This window comes from Aplidium turbinatum, chromosome 9 (assembly GCF_918807975.1).
Source record: "Aplidium turbinatum chromosome 9, kaAplTurb1.1, whole genome shotgun sequence".
NCBI classification, from domain to species: Eukaryota; Metazoa; Chordata; class Ascidiacea; order Aplousobranchia; family Polyclinidae; genus Aplidium; species Aplidium turbinatum.
Window position 1 is genome coordinate 11,509,731 of NC_137480.1, and position 22,592 is coordinate 11,532,322.

General features: G+C 37.3%; 1 protein-coding gene across 2 annotated transcripts; it reads right to left on the reverse strand.

The window, feature by feature from the left end:
• Positions 1-52: 52 nt before the first annotated feature.
• Positions 53-22,041, reverse strand: LOC145777127 (mitogen-activated protein kinase kinase kinase 7-like). 2 transcript variants are annotated; one of them, XM_082588423.1, is made up of 15 exons: positions 21,915-22,041; positions 20,717-20,939; positions 20,411-20,549; positions 19,103-19,190; positions 17,902-17,994; positions 17,147-17,277; positions 15,085-15,255; positions 14,773-14,911; positions 14,167-14,242; positions 13,621-13,701; positions 11,397-11,520; positions 10,680-10,840; positions 7,200-7,348; positions 6,701-6,840; positions 53-166 (listed from the first exon to the last, which is right to left on the reverse strand). In XM_082588423.1, the coding sequence occupies exons 1-15, from the start codon at positions 21,993-21,995 to the stop codon at positions 163-165; spliced, it is 1,800 nt and encodes a 599-aa protein (XP_082444549.1). In that variant the 5' UTR covers positions 21,996-22,041; the 3' UTR covers positions 53-162. The 2 variants fall into 2 exon arrangements, with proteins under 2 accessions (XP_082444549.1, XP_082444550.1); XM_082588424.1 differs by lacking the exons at positions 53-166; positions 13,621-13,701 and having other exon boundaries at positions 4,280-6,840.
• Positions 22,042-22,592: the final 551 nt, after the last annotated feature.

The following is a 22,592-nucleotide window of genomic DNA, read 5'->3' on the forward strand; positions in this document are numbered from 1 at the left end:
CCATAAGCAGCACAGAATGGTTTCACCAATTCAACAAGCGGAGGGAAAGTGCTGGCAACATACATCAAGGAGAAAAAGGTAGCAAGCATGATCAAAACGTTGAAAGTGAATCCCTTTTTCTGACTTTTAGGGCTGGCTTCTTGTTTTGCTCCATGACTACCACTACCTGAAAATATAGATTAATAATTTAGCTTACGGTATATTTGATGTAAATGGCTTCAAATTTAAGGGGATATGAGAGGAATTTAATCAAGCGTCCCTTAGAATTTGATAATGGACCAAAGGCACAATATTAACGCCACTTTGTGTTGCTGTGTTTATAGGCTAATTAGGCTATTAAGTACTAATATACTATCGGGCGTCATAAAATGTAAAATACCGGAAATGAAAATTTTTAACTCAGGTGATTTTCAACCGTAATTTTATTAATTGCCAAAATATTTTTACAAACGTTAGCCCAACATCAATAGGCCTTTACCAGTAGTTAATGACTAGAGCACAGAAGAAAAAAAAAAGATTAAATAGCTCCAATTCCTTTTAAACCTAGTTATCTTAAAGAGTCCAAAAATCATAATTTTTAGAACAGGCTCCTAAAATTCCAAATGGAAAAAACAGCATGCTGTGATCTTAGCTCTGATGAGTGACTCAAACAAGAAGCCTGTTATGTGAAGCCAGACTTGTACAACTAGATAGTTCTAGTTGTCTAATTCGATGACTTAGAGCGAAATGTCAGTAATTCTAATCTAATTCCGTAAAAAAACTCGTTTGCTCTAATTGTAGTTCTTAACTTTTTATCCAATCTCTAGTTTTGCTAAAAATTTTAGTTTGTCCAACAGTATTTTTTGGCAAATGGAAGGATAGCCTACTGCGCTCATACAAAGAAAATGCAATAAAACGATCAAGATCAAAGTGTCATTCCATCCCTTGAGCAGCAACGTAATGAAAAATTCAATTAATGCATCAATTCACTGACGTTACAATGCATATTATGACGTAAGTGTTTTTGGCGCTGTGATGGTGGAATGACACTTTGATCCCGAGTTGTCACACTGGCGTTTTTATCCAAACAAAAAAAGATATGTGACAACTGAGTCCAACTAATTCTAATCTAGTTTAAATTCTACTCTAATTTGTGAAAACTTGGGTAGCTCTAATTCTAATCATAGTCTAATTTGTAAAAGCTTAAATTACTCTAATTTCGAAAGACTACAAAAATTCTAGTTGTCTAAGTCTGCGTGAAGGCAAACTACAGCAGGCTATCGGCCGCATCGTTAGCTTTTCATCACTTGACTTTTATTTTATATTTAAAAGCAATTCATAGTCAACCGCTAACTAAACACTGCAGTGGACGATTAAATCTTTATCTTGAGACCAAGAAAGCCTTTGTAGAAACTTAACTTTTACTGTTTCGCATGATTGTAGACGTGTTGGACAGTTGTTGTGGGAAAATTACTTTATTCATCATATGCTGCCAAACTGAGAGCAGTCTGAAAAGTGCGTGGCTCAAGCGCACACCCAGAGAGTTGAACCATCGTTACTTGATCTTTTCATTTGCTTGTTTTGCAAAATCAGTTGCTTGTGCAACTGAGTTATCGACAAGCCCGTCGAGGGGCTGCAATGGGCCTTTATCGATAAAATTTCAGGCCCCTAAAACAAGATACCGCTAAAGAAATACACACTAGACTACAACAAAATATATGTAACATTTTCTTTGGCTTTCTGGGCCCAGAGAAAGGTTTGAAGATCTTAAGTTTGTTCCGGGCCTGGGTCCAAAAGTACCACGCTGTTAATGCTACTGGCTATCGGGACAGTAATTGCATAATGAACTCTAAATATAGCAATTTTATTTACCTTTGCTACACAACAATAAGCTGTGGTGAAAGCTATGATAGCTATAAGCCAAAATGACGTAGAAAAGAAACGACATTGCAACTAGAGTGAAAATCATGGACAGCAGCCATACTCCTTTCACATCATTGAAGATGTCAGTAGAAGTTTCATTGTTGGTGGAATTAATCTTCAGGTTTTCACCAAACGTTGATGTAACTGGCATGGCAGTAGGCTATGCTATGTGTTAAACAGGAAGTTTCACTACTGACATTTACTTTAATCCTACATAAATCAACTGGGGACAAACAGTGAAAGTTATTTTAGCAAAATCTTGATTTAGTAGCCAGACATTTGGATTAGCCTCGCATCGACATGTTACAGAAACTGTTTTTAAAGCCTTAACCTATCGGGGACATACAGTAGGCTAAGCAATAGTAATCTACATCTATCCCAAATGAAATAACAGTAGGCTATTCAATTATTATTTAATCTTGTTGGGCACTGTTATACTTTCTAAAAATATCTGTAGGCCTCCTCAGACCCTTGGTTAGTTTGAAGTTAAAACTTCTACATTAATGCCTATCTTTGAAATCTCTTAACAATTCAACTGTAACCCATTCGGCTAAAAAAATCTTTTGTAACTATTAAAAACACGATTTCAATCTCATCAATACATTGACTTGAATAACATTCTGCATATAACAAGCCTTAAATCCTAGGCCAATGCTTTTCATGTCGGCTGAATCGATCTAGTCAATTATCAGTCAAAACCTGTCAACAAATCCGTCATTGTTTGCTCGAAATCAACACAAAAAACGATTCACTCAGTGAAAACGAAAAATAGCTAGAAGTAAAATTAAATTTCCTAGAGCTGGGGAGAAGGTTTTAACATGGGCTTTCTTTATGTTTGTGACTTGCTTCACTACTAAACCTGTTTAGCTTCGAGTGCAGCAACATTTAGAAAAATAGGCTTTTCAATTTGGCGAATTAATCTTTACTCAATATCGCTCTGTTGACAATTCACTTAATGTACATGACTTTACTGCTGTTATAATATTGCACGTTGGGATACTATTTTTAAACGTTTTTATAAGGCAATCCTTGCTAGTGATAAGCACTTTGACGTAAACACTGTGATAAAAATGGGAATGCGTCCAGGCAAGTGAAATTGTGGGTTTATTTAAAAAGTCGTTAAATGTTGAAACAAGGAGGATTTATTTCATCGCAGATTTTAACAGTCGGATCCCTGAGTCGGACAGGTCACAGTCTGACGAACAGGCCTAGATCCGTTTGTTGTTGATTATAATACAGTAGATTAAAAAAGGTTGAGTAGCCAACATGACAACGTTTGTTGTTGAATGTCGAAACGAGATAAAGGATTTATGCCTGGAAATAAACTTTCGTTTCACTTCAAAATGTATTTTTTAAACTTAGAACGGCCGTAATAAATTCTTATCACAGAAAGTATTTGGCTTTCATCTGAAAACACAGCTGTTCACAAATGCTGCTCAAAATTTAAAATTGAAGTAAAAAAAAGCAACATGGCTGTTACCGACAATAAGAATGTTTCAAATGCTGATAACTACAGCAGATGAGAGCATGGCCACCTGAAGATGCGGCCTGACTTGTCACATTTTGGTTACCGCTGCTGCTGGTGTTTGACTGATATTTTCGAAGATTTTTTTTACTTTTTGCTGTCTCTTAATGATATAAAAGCTTTTTGTTGCCTTGGGAAAGCAGTAGCAAATGAGAAAAAGTAGAAAAACGCTCAATCAAACTGTTATTGAAAAATTAACAGTCTGATTATATCTTCGAAATCAAATTGTCATTGTTTTTCAACATCTGAGGATGTTAAAACCTATTGTGTCATCTGGGGAAAACAGTAAAGAAAGCGCAAAAATGTAATTTTAGAAAAATTCATTTAAAGATTCCCTCAAAGTTGGCAAAGTCTGGAAATTTCCGCAAAATGTGACAAATCAAGCCGTATCTCTAGGTAGCCATGATGAGAGCTACCCCAAGTCGAACTTACAACAATATTGCAGATATACAAGATTATGTTTTGTGGCCGGTTTATGTGCCATCATCATCCTCCTACCCCAGACGTTGAATCAATGTAAAAATGACGAATTTTTCTGTCTGGGACGTAACATTTGAAGGTCTGTGAACATTGGATGGTCTGCGTGTCATCAAAGACTGGCTGCTCTCTAATAGCCTTCCAGTGTAGTCCGAAACATCGTAAATCTGGGGTGGTAAAAGGATAGACCCTCGGCCCCAGAGGCTCACACGACCACGACGTAACATTAAATAAGACGCTTGTCTTTCTATACAACGCAATCTAACAATCTCCTGTGATATTTAACAGCTCCTTGCATCAACTAATATATTTAGCTTTCCCAAATTATTCTGCCAACTGCAACTACTGAAAAGCACAACAACATTTGCTTGGTCGACCAGCTGTTTATTGGAACGTGCCAGAAAATACTTGTCATCATTTCATTCAACGCGTCTAAGCCACAGCCGTCGATATTTTAGTTGCTATCGCATCTGCATTGCCAAACAACTTTATCATTGGTGAAATGTTGAAAAGATTACAGTTGCGGGTTTTGCCACAGCAAAGTAATAAAATTGTCAATACAAACTCTGAAGAAGGATATGCCTCATAATGCAGTGTCCTTTGCAGAAAGCTGTACTGCTCATGTCAAAATAAAAACTAACTTTTTCTCTTAATGCAACAGTTTAATGAGTGTAACAAAGAAAATAAAAACTTTCTTTTGAGGTACAGACAAATATTTCACTCGCTGTGGTAACAAAGCGCGAAAAACACAAGTTTAATTCATACTTTTAAATCAGTTTTACATGAACTAACACTTTAACAACATGAAAATCGACTTAACTCTGTCAGAAATAAACCCTATCTTACCTGATAAAAGCTGTTATTTCACATCACAGATTTCATTGCATGAAATGTTAATAAACATAAGCTGAACAGCAAGCTTTACATGATAATAATCGACTATATTATCCTCGTATCGCATTGACACCATCATAAAACAAAGTCAGAATTTATTAGAAGCAACTTCGCCCTTGACAGGAAAAAATCTAACCTTACAATTACGTTACACAATGCTGTTTACGATTACAGAATCGACGTTCAGTTAAACGCTGAGTGACATTGAAACAATAAGTATCAGAAATGCATCGAAATGTAAACGCTGCCGAGAAATGCACAATGTGACACTACAAAGGACACACGCTGAATTATCTCAGCTCGAAAGCAAACTTTGCATTTTTTACATTGATTCAACGTAGGAGAACGTTACATCAATGTTAAAAGAACGTAGTTTTGCTAGCTGGGCATTAATAATTTTGTGGGAAATAACAGAAACAGTGTCGTTCCAAACAACATTGTACAAATGTTAAAATATGGTATTTTCGTAAAATAAAAAAACGTCCATTTTTTTCATTGATATCAACGTATGAGGGATTGTTTTTTTTCGTTAGGTAAAAATCTTTGTAGTCAGAGAAATTGAAGTCAGTTTTATGAGCACACAAAACAGCTTGCAACCACAGCCTGGTGCAACCCAGTGTCTGCGCACCTCGATAACAAAATGATGTATGAGAGCAAGTTAGGAGCAACATGAGTTTGCAACCGCACAGTCACTCTCTCCAGATTGTGGTTGAAAATTCACGCGCTTCCACAAGATATTATAGGACTGTTACAGCCTACGTATATAAAACGTCGCAAACAAGAAGTATACGCTTAGTGATGAAAGCGAAACTGTTTTTTTGGAAACTGGAAAGTCACAAAGTCACGAAAAAATCCAAAAAATGTTAAGTCGATGTCACAACGACAGTAAAACTTTAAAACACGATGTATTATTAAGGGAAACTTGTTAAAAAAGAAGTATCGAACTTTTTTGCAGAAAAAAATGCATATGCGCAATTGGCATTTCTTTATGAACGACCCAAACAGCAAAACAATTTTTTCTATTTGGGACTTGACACAATGCAAAAAGGAAACTTTTGGGACATGACAACTTTGTCTGACAGTCAAGCCGTGAGGTGTTCACAAATTGTTAAGCCGCAAGAGAATTTGTACCAGTACATCATATAACGTTATATTGACGTTGCAGAAACAAGGTTTCCAAACACTGCATGGAGTGCCTTTAAAATATGTCCTGAAGTGATAGTTAGGTACTTAAAAGATGTGTAAGTCGTAACACCAACATCAGAGTTAGTTAAATGGCTTCTCAAAAAGAACCTCTCAAACGTTAAGAACGGATGTTAGTAAAATATTCAAAACCAAAAGCTCAAAGCATTGGAATCTCAAAACTTCGTTCATCGGGAATGGCGTGGATCCAGAGGTGGTTCCAGAAAATAAACTTACGAGAGGGAGCGATCGCCCCCTCTCCCCTGGATCTGTCACTGCGTGGAGCTCATTCAGTAGGGCACAAATGTTCAAAAAAGCGGAATGTAAAATTAACGACAACCGGTAATAAAATGTCACTGTGGAAGAGAAGTACAGTATTAATGCGAATTAAGAAAATCAAACCCACCAGTGCACGATTCAGAACTAATGGAAGAAACAAAAAAATGAACGTTTGCAGTGATCAACTAGAAATATCTATGCATCTACAATACAGAAGCAAAAAGCAGTACAAACAAAACAAGTGGCCCTTCACAAGGTACTGACTTAAAATCTCTTCCAGACAGCAAAAGTTACTCATTTTACAACGTTATAACGTCTAACGACGTTGAAATGAGGTAAAAAGGACAAGTTTTGCTGGCTGGACTACCAGACTTCTAAGTCCATACTTGATTTTGTCTGTTTTCCCTAACCCGCGCTAGGTCCTTTCTCATTTTATCGTACCATTTCTGCAGCGACGTGTTCTCTGCAACGAGCTGCTGGTACTCTAGCATAAGTCTGTTGCCTTCAAGCTTTGCTTTTTCGTCTTGTTCGAGCTCAATACGAAGCTGTTCTCCACGCTGCTTGAGCAAGGCTATCTCCGTCTGCACAAAACGTGGATTCGTTAAAGCTAACGCAACCAAGATCAACCTCACACTTGAAACAATGCAATTTTGCCATGAAAACCAAACTAGAAAATGGTGTTGGTGAGTGCATGCGTTCACAAATAATATTGGTTGAGTGATGAGTTTTCGGCTTCAGATATGACCAGTTAGAACTGGTTTGCTAGTCTGCGTAAATGACTTACGAATTCGATTTATAGCCAGGGGAAAATAATAACGCCGAGTTTATCTGTAAACGTGAAACTGCTGTAACACGGTAGTCGCACATCGCCAAAAAATTTAAGACGCAATCCAAGATGCACAACAGGTTATAAGAGATAGTCTATCACAGGGCGACTTACAGATACTCTCAAGTATTCCTCCGCGAGGACACAGTGCTGCTGATAGATTTCCATGGATTCTTTCGAAGAGGTGGAAGGAGGCAGAGGCTGGAGATGCAATTCAAGCGTGACATAAGCTCGCGGAAATGAATCGCATTGAGAATCTGAATCTAGCAAAATAACTTGACGTTTGAATGCGCAATCAAGAAGTTCCACAAAAATGAAGCATTGTTGGTAGATTACACGTTGTTACCAGCATCCCACAGTGTTTTTCCCTACCCTAACACAGTTGCGATTTTCAGCGGTACTAAAATATGGTAGTATTGCTTGTGCGCTAGAATTAGTCTGTAAGCCTGTTGGTGTCATCGCGGAAGAAGGAAACCGGGTCGATATTAGCGAAGCGTTAATATAGACGAATTACAATATGATATAGACCTTAGTTGAGATAATTGAACAACAATAGGGTGTTCATGGTAAGAGTTAAACGTGCACTCTATAACCATCATTACTGCTTGATACGTGTTGTTTTCAATTACTTTCGGCTAAGAGCAACGCAAACAAGATTGTGATTAACAACAGTTATATTTACACGTAATACCGACGCACACGGTGACTTGAAGAACAATGGGTCGTTACTACACCACGATTAGACTTATCCTTGCAAGAAAAGCTGCCAGTTTGCTTTCTACTTGACACAGCTTCATTCAACATGTTGTTGATTTTTCATAGCGAATATTTCCTGACCTTTGTCGCTGCTTTTGAGATAGCGATCTAATTTCCTGATTGCCTCCGACACATCTATTGAAGTTAAGGCTGCAAAGTGCAAACCCTTTCTATACGCCTATCGTAAATGAAATCGTAACTGGTGTTACTTTCTGGAGTAAAAAGATGCACAACTGTCCTTGTAAAGCAATAAAATGCTCAGAGAGATAGCGGAGAGTGTTGATAATAATGAACGAACTATTAATGTAAAAGGCGAATGCTCTTGCAGTCAGGGTTGTTGGTATTTTACCCGACCCAAAAAAACCCGGGTGGGTTTTTTTGATAAAACCCACTTAAAAAAACCCAAAAAAAACCATAAAAAAAACCAGAGCATCATATTTGTCCAGTTTTTATTAGAAAATTAAAAAAATGAACAAAAACACTACAAGGCACTTAAAACAAACTTTACATTAGGACTTAAGGATGTGAATTTAGGGGTGTTCAATTTCGATTATTTGAATATTCGGAATTCGAAATTCAATTTATTTTCGATTTCCGAATTTCGATTTCGAATATCACAACTATTCACCACACTGCAAAATGTGATTTTATTAAAAGAAACGCTATGAAAATTCGCTAGAAAACACGAAAAAACGCCATGAAAATAAAACCCACTTAAAAAAACCCATAAAAAAACCCACAGCATCATATTTGTCCAGTTTTTATTAGAAAATTAAAAAAATGAACAAAAACACTACAAGGCACTTAAAACAAACTTTACATTAGGACTTAAGGATGTGAATTTAGGGGTGTTCAATTTCGATTGTTTGAATATTCGGAATTCGAAATTCAATTTATTTTCGATTTCCGAATTTCGATTTCGAATATCACAACTATTCACCACACTGCAAAATGTGATTTTATTAAAAGAAACGCTATGAAAATTCGCTAGAAAACACGAAAAAACGCCATGAAAATTTGCGAAAAAAGAACACAAAATATCGTCTACAGCTCCAGGCCCATGTTGGTGTTCAAGAACACAAGCTGATCGACATGGTCACCCGTCAGTCGGGATCTCAGCTTCGTGACGGTCAGGCCAGCTTTTGAAAACGTCGCTCCGCTGAAGCCGAGGTCGCTGGGGTCACAAACACCTTCTCGGCTAGCTTTTTCAGCAGCGGTAGCTCGCCTTCGTTTGCTTTCCACCAGGAAAGCGGATCAGCTTGCCTAAAAGCAAGCTTCTGCTTCATAAAATAGAAAATCTCGTTTGAGATTGAGCTGATTTCATCATCATCACTGTTGTTGGAGTCTTCCATCTGGACCCTGCCCATGGAGAAGAGTTCCGTCAGAGTGGTCTGGCGTCTTCGCTCATCGCCTGTGTTGGCTCAACGTCGGGGCTATCGGAATCGGAAGAACTGACACCTCCCGTTGGCTGCACGCGCGTGGAAGACAACGACGTTGCGCACGACTTTTCTCAATGCACATGTGCAGAACTGGCCGTTGGACCCGCGAGAGCGTGTGATAGTCACGTGATCGACGATACGCATGCGTCGTAGTCTTTTTTCGCTTGCAAAATGCGACAAGACAGATTTCGCGCCACTCGCGTTACTTTCAACCGCGTTCAGCCGAAAGGACAGCTATAATTTTGAATATGCCTGATACGAAAACGAATTTCGAATATCACCTTTAATCGAAATCAAATCGAAATTGAACACCCCTAGATGTGATTGTGAAGTAAATTTCCAAGAATAAACTGAAAACGCAGTGGATATTGTACACTGTACAGTACACAAAAATCATGTAATGTCACTTTGTGTACACTACACTAAAACTCATTTATGCAAGAAGGCCTTATAGTTAAACTGGTGAAAGTACTACTCTACTGTAGTCTGTATATATGATGTGAAATGCAATTTAGGAGGCTATTTACCAATTACAGTTCTGGATTCTAACGCATGGCTGTTTCAGAGCATTTGCCTAAATGGCCATAGGCCACGTAATCGCTCAATTGCTCATCCATCACTATATATAATATATATATATATATAAATGATAAAAAAATAAATATGATAAAAATAATAATAAAATTAAATATTAAATATGATGGCATAAACGCTCCTTGCCTTCAAATCTAAAGCAAATGATGCAATAATGTGATTTCTACCACGGTAGCATCAACTTGGTATGGAAATCAGTGGATGATGCAACATCCAACTTGATCTTGAAATCAATAGATGATGCAACATTCAAGCAACTACAGGCCCTAGTGCATTATTTTATTGAGTTATGTACTGTACTGTGTTATGTGTTATGTGTTATGTGTTATGTCTTATGCATGTACTGTGAGTGAAAGGCACTTCATTCGTAAAAAGTAGTTTTGAGGTGAAATAAGCATGAATCTACCTTTTTTTTGCATCTTTTTTAAAAAACTTAATAAAACCCAAAAAAACCCGGGTTTTTTTAAAAAAACCCGGGCGGGTTGGGCTTTTTTTAAAAAACCCGGGTTTTTCTCAACCCTGCTTGCAGTACGTTGTGTTTCTTTTAACTTTTTCAAAACGCAAACAGCCTTTCTCGAGCTGTAAATAAATTGTCACCTTGGTACGCAGCTGCAACATCTTATCGTTGTTATGTAACTGAAAAAAAGCTGATCTTGGAGTGACACAGGTGCAAAAACGCAATACTATTTTCCCTATTGAAAAGTATCCACTAAAACGTCATTCAAGTGAAAAAACATGACACAATAACAAAACAAACCGGTTTGAGCCAGCTTGAATAAACATTCAAGATTTCAATTTAACTGACCGGAAGAATGATACTGAGATTGGGTATTGAAGTCGGCAAGTACAGGGGCAGGGTTAATCAGGGGTACGTGCGGTGGGGTAACCCATGCATTCCGAGCTGGAGATGGTGTAGAAGGACCGGGATCTGGCATTGGGGAGTTTCTCCCGCAATGAGACATCGCCCTGCGGTTGATACAACGTTAGATGGGAAGCTGAAAGTTTGTGCAAATGAAACACATAATACTATCGAGCTTATGGAGATGAGATAGAACATGATAAAAATGGACAATACGGGTTAAATAAAACCCAGCCGGAAAATAAAATCTTTCTATATTGATTCAACGTATGCAAAAGCTAAATCAATGCAAAAGGCTGATTTACGGGCTGGGAAGCTGCTGCATTTAAACTTTTTAAAAAAACTATCAAATGCAAAAATGAAATGTGAATCGAAGCCAAATTTTTTCAATCGCCATATTAGGTCAGTGAGGACTTTTCAACGTCACCAAGACAATAAAACGACTGGAATGTTGCTTGTTTTTCTGAAAAATCTACCAGGGCCAGCCATTGGGCAAATATTAGCGAGTAAAAAGCACACGCATTGTTAATGTACCACAACAATATACACAAAACAATCTAATAATGTAAACACAAAGACTAAGTCGTCTATTTCTTGTGTCAGATTAAGCTTCTCCAGAAAAGCTGTGCTGAGTTCTACAAAACCCTCTTGCCGTCCACTAACCTTATCATGATAGGGCTAGAAGGAGATCCAACGGGAGTTTTCACGATCGGCTCCTTTTCCAATTCCGCTATCAAGTCATCGGCAGAAGATCGCCTGCGACCTCCTGGTTTTCCAACTCCAGCAGCTGTGATGAGTAATAATGATTACTGCTGGTGGAAAGGTTGGACTTCAGTATGATTTATATATGAACAGGTTCTGTTGTCAGAAAAACATGCAATTTAAATCATGCTAAGCGTTATATTTGCGTATTTATTGATATAATGTTGCCTTCAACATTTATTTCTGCCATTCTGCGCTTGATTTAAATTGACTAAAACTGAAAACACTGCTACATGCTACGAGTAACTGGCTCAACATCTGCACGAGAACGCCACGGTGCAAAGCCAAAGTATCTCTGCGAAGAACACGTCATAACACGGATGGCAATTTACGGTAATCGATTTCGACACACAAAACTGTTAATACATTATCTAAATATAGCCTAACATAATTTGCTTTAATCACGAACTACACAGGAAAAAATTTGGACCAAAACAACAGGTAGTTTTTCAAAATTTGCATATATAATGTAATTGTATCAGCCCGCTTATTTAGATTTCGTTTGAGAGCTGCAATCTTGTTGAAAACATTAAAAACTGTTTTGAAAATGTATGTTTAAACGAAACGACTATACAGTAGTGTTACACAATAATAGACCAACAGTATTGCATTGCATTGACAATACTATTTAAATTTAAAATCCTATACTCTTGTACTACTGATACTGATTTAACTTAACAAAATAGCAAAGAGGATTTCACGTTTATGATTCGAAGTATTTAGCAATCATCAACAAAAACTATTACTGTCGTATAGAATTTAGATTAAGTATTAAGAAAAAACTGTGAAATAGCGACACTACAACAGTCAACAAATTGCATACAACTCACAATAAAAGATCATCAATATGCAATTAGATCGTAACAAGAAACTAGCAATTAATCTTAACATGTGATCAGAAGCAATTATGAAGTCGACCAAACTACACACGCTGATTTACAAACAGATGCAGATTATGTTCTTGTTTCAGTGCCGCAGCAAATACGATACGAATACACAACACATGGGCTATAATGAGAAGCATGTCCACGACTTGTAGGCGCATATCGCTACTGTGGCGCCGGGCGATTTTGATGCCGTTCCTTACTTCTATTTTATCTTTTAATTGCAATTTGCTTATCAGTACATTTTACACATTAAAAGCTTTTGTGTATTCTCTAATGTTGAATACAAACAATCGTGTGGAAAGCATTGACCTACCAAGCTGAAAATCAAAAAACTATGATAATACTTTTGAGTTAAGAGTTGTTATTAGGCTTAAAATACATAAATAAAATATCGTAATAAATAACATATATCATAAGTTATAACCATCAAGCATCCAATCAAGTACATTTGCTTGGAAGAGCGTCTTAAGAACCTGATACGACAATGAGGCAGCACCTCAATCGCAGGACGCCAGTGTCGACGCCTACCTGACATGCGCCTAAAAGTCGTGAGATGCTGAGTAGACAATGGCGGAAAAAGACAGCAAGGTCGAACAAGCGTGTACTGTAGTGTATATGCAAAGAAAACTACTCTTCAATGCAATTTAAAAAACGTAGCCACCAGCCGTTTTGAGGATTGTACAAGAGGTTTCAATATCATGTGAACCTCAGCTCAGTGAAGCCAACGCATCAGGGTTAAGTAATCTGGTCCGGCTCCAAAACTTTCCACGGCAATGTTCAATTGTTCATGAAAGAAAGCACTGCCAATCTTTGCAGCAGTGCATTGTCAAACAGCCGCGTGCATTGAAGGCTGGTTGCGGACTACTAAAGGAGCACCGTTCGGTGCTCTTGCAAAAGGGAAATTGACTTATACATAGGCTACGTTGTGCTTCCTTCCTGGAGGCTTTGACATTGAGAGCAGTCTCCTCAGCATCAAATGCTACAATTCTACGTAGTGTGCACTAAAATAACCTAAAGTTCTATGATACTACTTCTGCGCGACTGCCGACAATGTAGTAGCCAATTTAATTTATGACTGTCTAAAAATAATTACCAAACTGCAATTAAGGTTAGTGATTGGCTAACAGCGCTAGTAAGCTATACTGTTTAGTAAAAGCAAGGATCAAGAATAGAAAATTATGCAAGAGCTATTTGGAATTGCAGTGCACGCAGCTACAACACATTTTTATAAATTATACCTCCATCTCTCAAAGCGTCATAGGGAATTTCTAGTTTGTTTCCATATGACGACGACCGGCGGTGGCCTCTTACAGCACGCCCTTCACATTGGTATGACAGCATTTAATTACAGTAGGCCATGGCATCAAGACGCCATCACAAACCATGATCAAAATTTGCACGAGGTTGCATCAGAAACAAATGATCATAAGAAAATACCTACCATCCAATCGAGGAAATGACCTTTTAAGCAGCCACAAGTCAAGGTCCTTATTATAGAAAAACGGCATTCGGCAAACGACCCTCACAATCATATATTTCAACTGTATATTATACGGAAAAGTGCATAACCTCGCTATGCAACTAAGAAGACGATGATTAATTTTATTCACTCACTTAAAACAAAAGTAGAAAGTTTTATAATTGAACAAAGTTAAATGTTTTCTTGTTTTGCATGAAACGCGTTAAAAATTAAGCACAGTAAATTTTGTTTTGAAATCCTTATTGAAATTTAGCAAAATAACAAGTCATTAACACGTCCAGAGAATCAAATGCATTGAACTTACTGCTGAGGTCATGGTGAACTCGCTGAGGGTCGGGTGTATGAGACCTTGACCGCACTCTAGATTCAGATACAAGATCCTAAAAAAAAAACAAGTACTGCGTTGTCACAACGTTCCAAAGCGTTTTGCAAAAGTGCAGCACCAAAGGATAATGGATGGAAAATCAATACAGTAATGGGTACAACTCTGTTTTGAATCGCAATCACAACAATCAAGCTTTCACCGAAAAACATAGGGTCTGCTACTATTCGGTGAGTCCGATTCGGTGAGTTCCTAACCCCTAACCCTAAAACGGCAATGATAATTAGGCTACGGTACCCGATAATTTAAAAAAAAATTCAAAAAATCACCGAATAGGGAATCGGACTCACCGAATTGGACTCACCGAATCGGACTCACCGAAACGGCCATTCCGAAAAACATAATACCGTTACTCTCTAGAATCCAGAATAAAATTACATAAACTCAGCAACGATCGTGATTTTTTTCTGAGTCATTGTAGCCCCTTGTTTTATTAACAATGCGTCTCAGTGATTCGCACAAGTATGGTAAAAGATTTTTAAAGAATTTCCTAACTACAATGGAGAGTTGAGTTGATAGTAAACTGACCTGTGAGCGTTGTGATAAGGCGCTTGCTGAACTGGAAGCTACTAACGATTTCACATGAGGCGTAGTGGGTGGATGAACGGGTTGCACGTGAGGCTTTCGTACTGTACTACTAATGGTTCCCATGTGGCTGTCTATGACACTGCAATTCGTAAACGTTTTCAAACAAGAGATTCAGACACTTCAAACTCCAGCAAATCAATTTTTTACATTGATGCAACATCTGCAGGCGCTAAATCAACATAAAAAAGACTTATTTGCGAGCTGGGTTTCTAAATCTGTGACATACAAACAACATGGCAAGAAGCGATCTACCTGTCAGTGATGCTAACTTCATAGTTCGAGCTGACTTCCGAGTTGCTTTCGTTGTCACGTGACGGGAATGACAATGGAGTCGCCTCGCCAGGAAAGAAATTCAGAAGATCATTCATTGCATCGACTACTTCATCCATGCTGGGACGCTGTTGGGGCTTTGGCGACCAGCAGCTACGAGGAATAAAACTTTGCTATGAAACTTCATCTCAAAATATAAACAGTACCACGTTGGTAACTTTTATAATGATAATGTGCATTTTATATTATAGTGCTGTATCCATCGCATACATGCGTTGCTCTTAGACCGTTACAAAGTTGACAATTTCAGAGATACCGTAGAAAGGTACCATAGGCGCCGACTTTTCAAAAAATCTTGGGGGGGGGCGAGAAAGGTGATGACGTCTTAACCAAAAACGTTATTTTACTCAATTAAAATAGTCTTTGATTAAGCTTAGTGTCTTGTTTATATTGACACCTAGGTCGCAAACCGAATTTATTAGAACGCTGCTTGAAAAGATTAGTTTTTCGCATGCGGTACGCCTAGTCGTAACAATTTTGATATTGTTAGCTCATAATTGGAACAGTTGGAAAACAAGCCGATTCATTTTCTTTTCGCACGAGTGAATAACAACGATCAAGACAGTGAAGTTATCGAAATAAAACGCAAAAAATCATGATCTCAAGCAGATTGGAAACCCGCTATCAGTTTTATTAAACCTTGTTTCGCTCGTTTTTCTAATTACTTACCTTCAAAGCGTTAACAACAAGTGCGAAGTGTTTTCTCTTCTGTTTTTTATCGAAAGTCTTTATAACGTAGTCTTTTATCAAATAGTGTATATACTCGAGTATAGGTCGAGATGTTCGCAAGTGATTTTCACCTCAGAAAGCAGGTTCGACTTACTGTATACACGGGACAAGCAGCTGTTGTCTCCAGCTCGACAGTTTTCAAAATGAACACATGAACACATTTTTGCAAAATCATTGCCGCCGTAGATTACGGAGTGTGAAATGTTGTCGGCCGAAGTAAAAGTTTTGAATACGTTTATTTGCAGTAATTCAAACTTAATTTTCAAATTGTATGATTTATTGTCAATTCTAAACTTTATGCACTTGTTGAGCAATATGCAAAGCCCACGAGACAAAACAGCAGTGAAGAGCTGTTTCAAGAGATCAATTTATTTGTATTTTTGTGTGTAGGATATAATCGTTCTTCCTACGTAACATTTCACGATCGTTGAAGTCGACGTCAAACCTTAGCGGCCGCATAAAACAATGATGTCAGGTTGGTTAGGTGATAATAGCGGTAAGAGACGTCGTTAATGCAAGCAATATCTGCGACCAAGACCATAAACACTTTTTGTTTTATCGGTTTTCGATTTAATTCTCACACATTGCGAACAAAACAATGCGTTCTGTTGAATCATAATTGATCTCACAGCGGGAAGACCTCGTTGAAAATAGCGCGTCTAATTTAGCTGATTTATTTAATATTGCCGTGAATAGTTACGTGACTATTCCAGCAGCGTAAGTTACTTTATCATCTACTTTGAAATTTCCTCACCGTATGTCAATGCCAATAGATGATTCCAATGAGCTATTCTACTTATACACGGGAGAAGGAAATATCACCGATTTCAGCTCAAAAGTAGAGGTTCGACTTATACACGAGATCGTCCGTTTAAATGATCTAAATCTCTTTCGCAAACTATTTTATCTTTGAACACTACTTGGTAGCCATTTTTGTTGCCCCTCAACCATAAATTTACGGGAGGCGCCGCCCCCCGGAAGTTGGCGCGTATGAAAGGTACAGTTGAGTACATAATTACCCTCAATTTATTCTCTAAGTGGTGAGTGCTAAGCAGGAACAAAATTCAGTATAATTTTGATGAGGTCGCCGGTATGCATGGCAGAGTATCGAACTCTTGTTTAAGGTTCAAACCAACACTAATTAACCTTTATAGGCTTTATTTCATTTGCAACCATTGTTTTACTCTATCTTGACACATCCTGCATGTAATGCTGTTGAGTCGTTTTTCTAAAAAGTAATCAATTCAAAAAGTACCTGGTCATAAGTTCTTCAATAGGCTTTGGACAACCTTGTATGAGATTAGGTCTGGCGCCAGTGTGAACCGCCCACATGATACGGAAGGCTGGTCCTCCTAAGTCATCGAAAGGCTTCTTTCTGGTCAGCACCTTAAAGGAGCAAGATTTGATTTGCACTGATCTCCTAATAAACATGTAACTAACCTGCATGATTACAGTGACATAATTCATCGTTCTGAATTCACATCATAGATTTAAAGTCCACAACACCTCCTAATAGCGACACAGGAATACCGGGACGACTCAATTTACTGATTTTTCTTGAGATATGGATAACTGGAGGGTTACTGTGAAGTTGTGAACTTAACAAATTGGCAGAACTGAAAAAAAGTCTTTGCTTTTACGTAAATTCGTTCTTATCAAATGAAATGCTATATTTCGCTTGCAATTTTGGATCCAGTACCAGAACATTGGCAGAACCTTACTGCTGCACTCTGAGGCTACTTACTGTTACCACAGTAACGTGAAGTCTTCCGCTGCATTATCATGACTTAAATAGTATTAAATAAACATGATATCACGTATTTTTGTACATATATTTTGGCAATACAGACTTTGTACACAAGTAGACAGGTCACATGCGCTGCACCTGGATAGGCGACTTATGGCGGAAGACCTCAAGCTGTAGTTGCACCAAATTTTGTCATAACACTGTGACCCTCCAGTTGTCCATGTTCTTTTTGAGAAGCAATCTCCCACTTCTACCATCCCTACCTCCCATAAGATAATTCCCCAGCTAAAGACATCACATTTTTCACTGTATTGTGAGCCTTCAAAGACTTCAGGAGCCATCCATGCAGCTGAACCCTGTAGAAAAGTTTGATTGTTAATGGTCTCTATCATTAGAGCAGTGAGTTGTCCACTTATAGTCGACCATAGTAAAAAATGTTGTTGACATAATAACGAACTCACTATCAAGAACCCGAGCAATTTAGAAACACCGTGCTCTTATGGAAAGGATTTTCCTTAAAAATGCATGTCAATGTTTTCAATCTAAAGCTAATTACTTTTGAAATAGCTATTAATATAACGATTAAAATATGGAGTTGCACTCATTCAAACTGAAACATAAAAACTGAATGACCTCAATCGAGCATTGTCCAACTCTGGGTTAAACTTACCATTAAATACGCTAACCGGACACACTGTGGTGAATTAAAGATGCCTTTTCAGAAGTATGGTTAAACCACTACTAGTATATTGGCTTTTAGCTATATCAATAACAAATATATGATAATCGTTACGTTGTCTGACGAAGTAGCAAAAGTGGGTGGAAAATCAGTTAAGTAGAATTTGTGCGCTGCCACTGCATCCATTGCAGATACGTAAACGTTGCAATACAATTAGTCTTACGAACAGTCAGACACATGTGGACTGTGGAGGTACAGCAGAGTATCCCCAAAGTTTATTTTTTCAACATTAGAAATGAAATTCAATCCTAAATTATACAAATAATAACGGTAATGTTTGAAATTAGATTGGGCCTATAATTTTGTGTAAGGAAGAAAAATGAAATATAATAGGTAGGCCCGGTAGGGTTTAAATCCAATAAACGGTTGAAGGCTTTGCGATATTTAGCTTTTTTGAGTATTTTATTGAGTGGATGGTGGTTGTGAAATCATACTACTTTATAGCCTATGACGGTAATAATAAACTAACTGCTTTAACTTCGAAAAAAAAATCGTGATTTTTGCCGAGAAAATCAATAGCAATTAATAAGTTAGTACCAGCCTTGGCCAACTAGAATTTTTCTAGCTTTACAAAATTTGACTAAAATTATAATAAGTCATTAGTACAATTTGTAATACTCAAATACCGGGATAAATGAAAAGAACTATGCATCCACGCCTAAGCCTGGAACAGGCATGGTACACAAACAAGAACCGATTAGTATTTCCACGCAGAAACATGTCACCTTGTTGTTGGTCATGTGAGTGTGCTGGTCACAAGCCGTTCCAAAATCGCATATTTTCAGGACAACTCCGTTGTTGGTCAGTAGCAAGCTAAACACGTGTTTCAGTGAAAGCAACAAAACTAAACTGCGGTGAATGTTTGAATGCTGTTACCCGCACAGAAAAGTCCATCGTTTTTACATTGTAAAAATGACGGATTTTGCTGTACAGGTTGTTACCAATAAAGAAACCAAACTTTCACAAGCTAATGTTTAATACAACTCAATAATGACTCTTTTTTAAATACAACTGATTCTTCTAAAATAATACGGACTGGTTTTAGAGTTGTAAATGGTCAACTTTGGCCTAACTCATATAAACCAATCACCCCATGTCCCATATTTTTTGCACTCCAGTGTGATAATACAAGACGTTACCACACCTGAATGCAAGCAGTTGCAAATGTTTTTAGTTACATAAAGTGCAAACTTAAATCTACTAATATTATACTGCAAAATATATGTGCTTCCATACCAACATAGTTTACATGCGATTAGTCCAATTACTAGTATTTATCAACAACATAACAAAGGAAATGTAACTTTCAATATGCAGAAACTTAGAGAATATGATTAGTATCAGTATTATATAATGTAATTGTATTATAACACAGTTTTGTCATTCGCTGCTTATCTTAAGCCAACTTAGAAACAGGGATTCTGTCATGCAAAACACCAAATATCAACATAAAATGTTGAACTGATACCACACCGGCATGGCTTAACGACAACAGCAAGAGTAATAAGACACTTTGGTATGAACACGATGGTTAACATAAAGTGTCCCATATAACTAGCTCAAAACAATTTACATCATTGGCTTTTATGTTTTTAAAGCGATGCCAAACTTCAAAAAGTACAATTCTTGACAATAGCTACAGTGCTACACTGTTAATGCTCATGGTTGAATGGAAAAATGCATTGGAAGGTTTGCAAGTGAAAAGCATGTTTAAACTTTTAGTGTAGCCTTTGGTATATATATAATTGCTAATACAAGCTCACTGACAAAACTCCTAAGCATACAGTTTAAATGAAAGTAGCATATGCAATTATGCATATTCTATTGCTTTTTTTCAACAAAATGATATATTAATTAATGTGACAATATGCATGCTGAATTGTTGTTGACAAGAAATTAAGTAGACCTATTAGTATAAAAATGTACGTGCAATGTGGCCATCTACAACAGAAACCAACTTGGTAGCTCATAGCCCACTGTTTAAAAATAATGCAAATACCACACTACATCGAATTCAAAACCCAGGTAGTTACTTTGGTGGCTTCAAATCTCTGTGTATAAGAGCTTTGGGCTTCATGCCATGCAAGTAAGCTACACCGTTTGCACATTGCAAGCACCAGCTCATGCCATGACCGGATGTGTAGTGGGGTTGCGGACCAGGTCCATGTAGTACTGCAAAATATACATTAATTAATGGTGAAATGACGCAATGTTAGTTGATGAAAAGGAAAGGAATGTTCAAAGATGCATGTTTGTTCAAATTCCTGTAACAAGGAATTGAAGTCTAGTTGACTTCTTCAGTGCTACACAACCCCTGAAATTCATTGAGCAATACTTACAGGTATACAATGAGCCACATTCTGCTAGCTCCATCACGAGAGATACAGGATTACGACAAGCTCCATACAGGCAAATAATGTTAGGATGGGACACGCGAGATAACTGACGTAATTCCGTTACAAAGGCAATTCTTTCAGATTCAGATTCTATTGTCTTAACAGCAACACTATACCCTCTCCAAATTGCCTTGTATACGACACCAAAAGAACCTTTTCCAACCGGCTGAAAAAGTAAATGCAAAACATTGAAATCGTATTTTTAAATTTTATTGTGACAACATCATTTGAAGTAACAAGCTTTGTAATATGTTATTGGCAAAGTATTGGTAGCAATGAGTCAGTAGCATAATAATGATACCAAATTGATAACATAATAGTTATAACTAAGTGAATCCGATCAAGCAATAGTTAAATAATAAATAACATCCAACTGAACCTTCATTTCGTTCAATTTGCTTGTAGCAGATTAATACTAGTTGCACCAGGTTAATATTGTTAAGATAAATTAAAATGCAGTTGCAACAATATACCTACAATGATATACTGTAACACTACATCAAATCATAAATTACAAAACGGACCATTTAAAAAAATTAATACTGCACTGCTGTGTCTTTGAAAAGCTAATTTATCAATATTCAATGTGTTTCCTTTGATTTCATATGAGGTGCTACAACAACTCGGATGGCTGCTATCAATGGCATGTTAAGACTAAACGGTACAAAAACACTCCTCGATATGGGGATCCAGAGTCAATCTTTGTATCACCTCAAATGGACAATGTACCACAAAACAGTTTATCTTTCAACAAATTGTGCAAGTCACATAGATCTTCTGCTTTATTCGGTGAACAGAACAATCATTGATACAGTATCACAAGCACAAACTCAATTTAATTGCAAACTTCATACAATTACATATTTAGTCGATTCTCCATTTTGAAGAACTGCTCAAGTAAGATGTCTGGTTTGTGGCACTGACTAAACCATATATATATGGTATATATATAACTGTTCAGAACTCTTTGAGAAAATTCAGATAATTTGTCTCAGCAAAGAGATGGCAACTTTACCAAGTTGTGTGGGGTTAATCAGACTTACATTAAATGTTTATTAAACTTGATTACCCAAGTTATATATTAAAGTACTAAAAGAAGAACAAAAATAAGTTAAATACCGGAAAACAAGGCACTACTTACAGTTTGAAGATCTAATTCATTGGAATCGATTTCTTCAATAAATCCAGGCCCTGTATCTACCACTGGCGTTGCACCAGCCATTGCAACACACTTTGATACTTTGTTATGAAAACATTAATCATACCCTAAAGTTTGGAACAATCAGTACAGTCACAGGCTAATTACAAGCCACCATAAGGAAAGGCTTTTACATTTATTGTGACATTTGTAACAGTGAATATTTTTAAAATAAACTGTGTCTCAACTTATCACACTGCTTGCAAACTTTGCATCAAGAGCATAGCGATCTCATAGATCTCACAGACTTGATCAAGGGGATCTCATAGAGATCGGGGGATCTCATAAAGATCGTCTTGATCAAGTCTTCAAGACTCAAGAGTCAAGACAAAAATAGAAGCGTTGCCAGATGAAAAATAAAAATTGAAAACAAAATTGTGCTGCCAGATGAACACATAAGATGTTAAAAACAATATTTTATCGTTCGATTTTTTCTGCGCAGTTCCCGAATCCCGCGCGGCGTGGTTACATCACCGCGTGCACTACAACCCACTGTCAGGAATGTATAGAGCATAAGTATTTTAGCATAAAGATATCCAATTCAACCACGAACTAATTAGATGTTACGTTGTTGTACTCAGGCCCGTAACTAGCTTGGAGCAGCAGGGGGGGCAAAAAGTA

Bases quoted from the DNA above. Each gene is read 5' to 3' on its own strand.
- LOC145777127 (XM_082588423.1), bottom strand. From the start codon at position 21,995: ATGGCTGGTGCAACGCCAGTGGTAGATACAGGGCCTGGATTTATTGAA. The intron at 14,243-14,772 runs GTCAGTTTACTA...TTTTTTTTTTAG, and splicing joins CCTTATCACAACGCTCACAG to GATCTTGTATCTGAATCTAG. The intron at 6,841-7,199 runs GTAAGTCGCCCT...CGTTTTGTGCAG, and splicing joins AGGAATACTTGAGAGTATCT to ACGGAGATAGCCTTGCTCAA.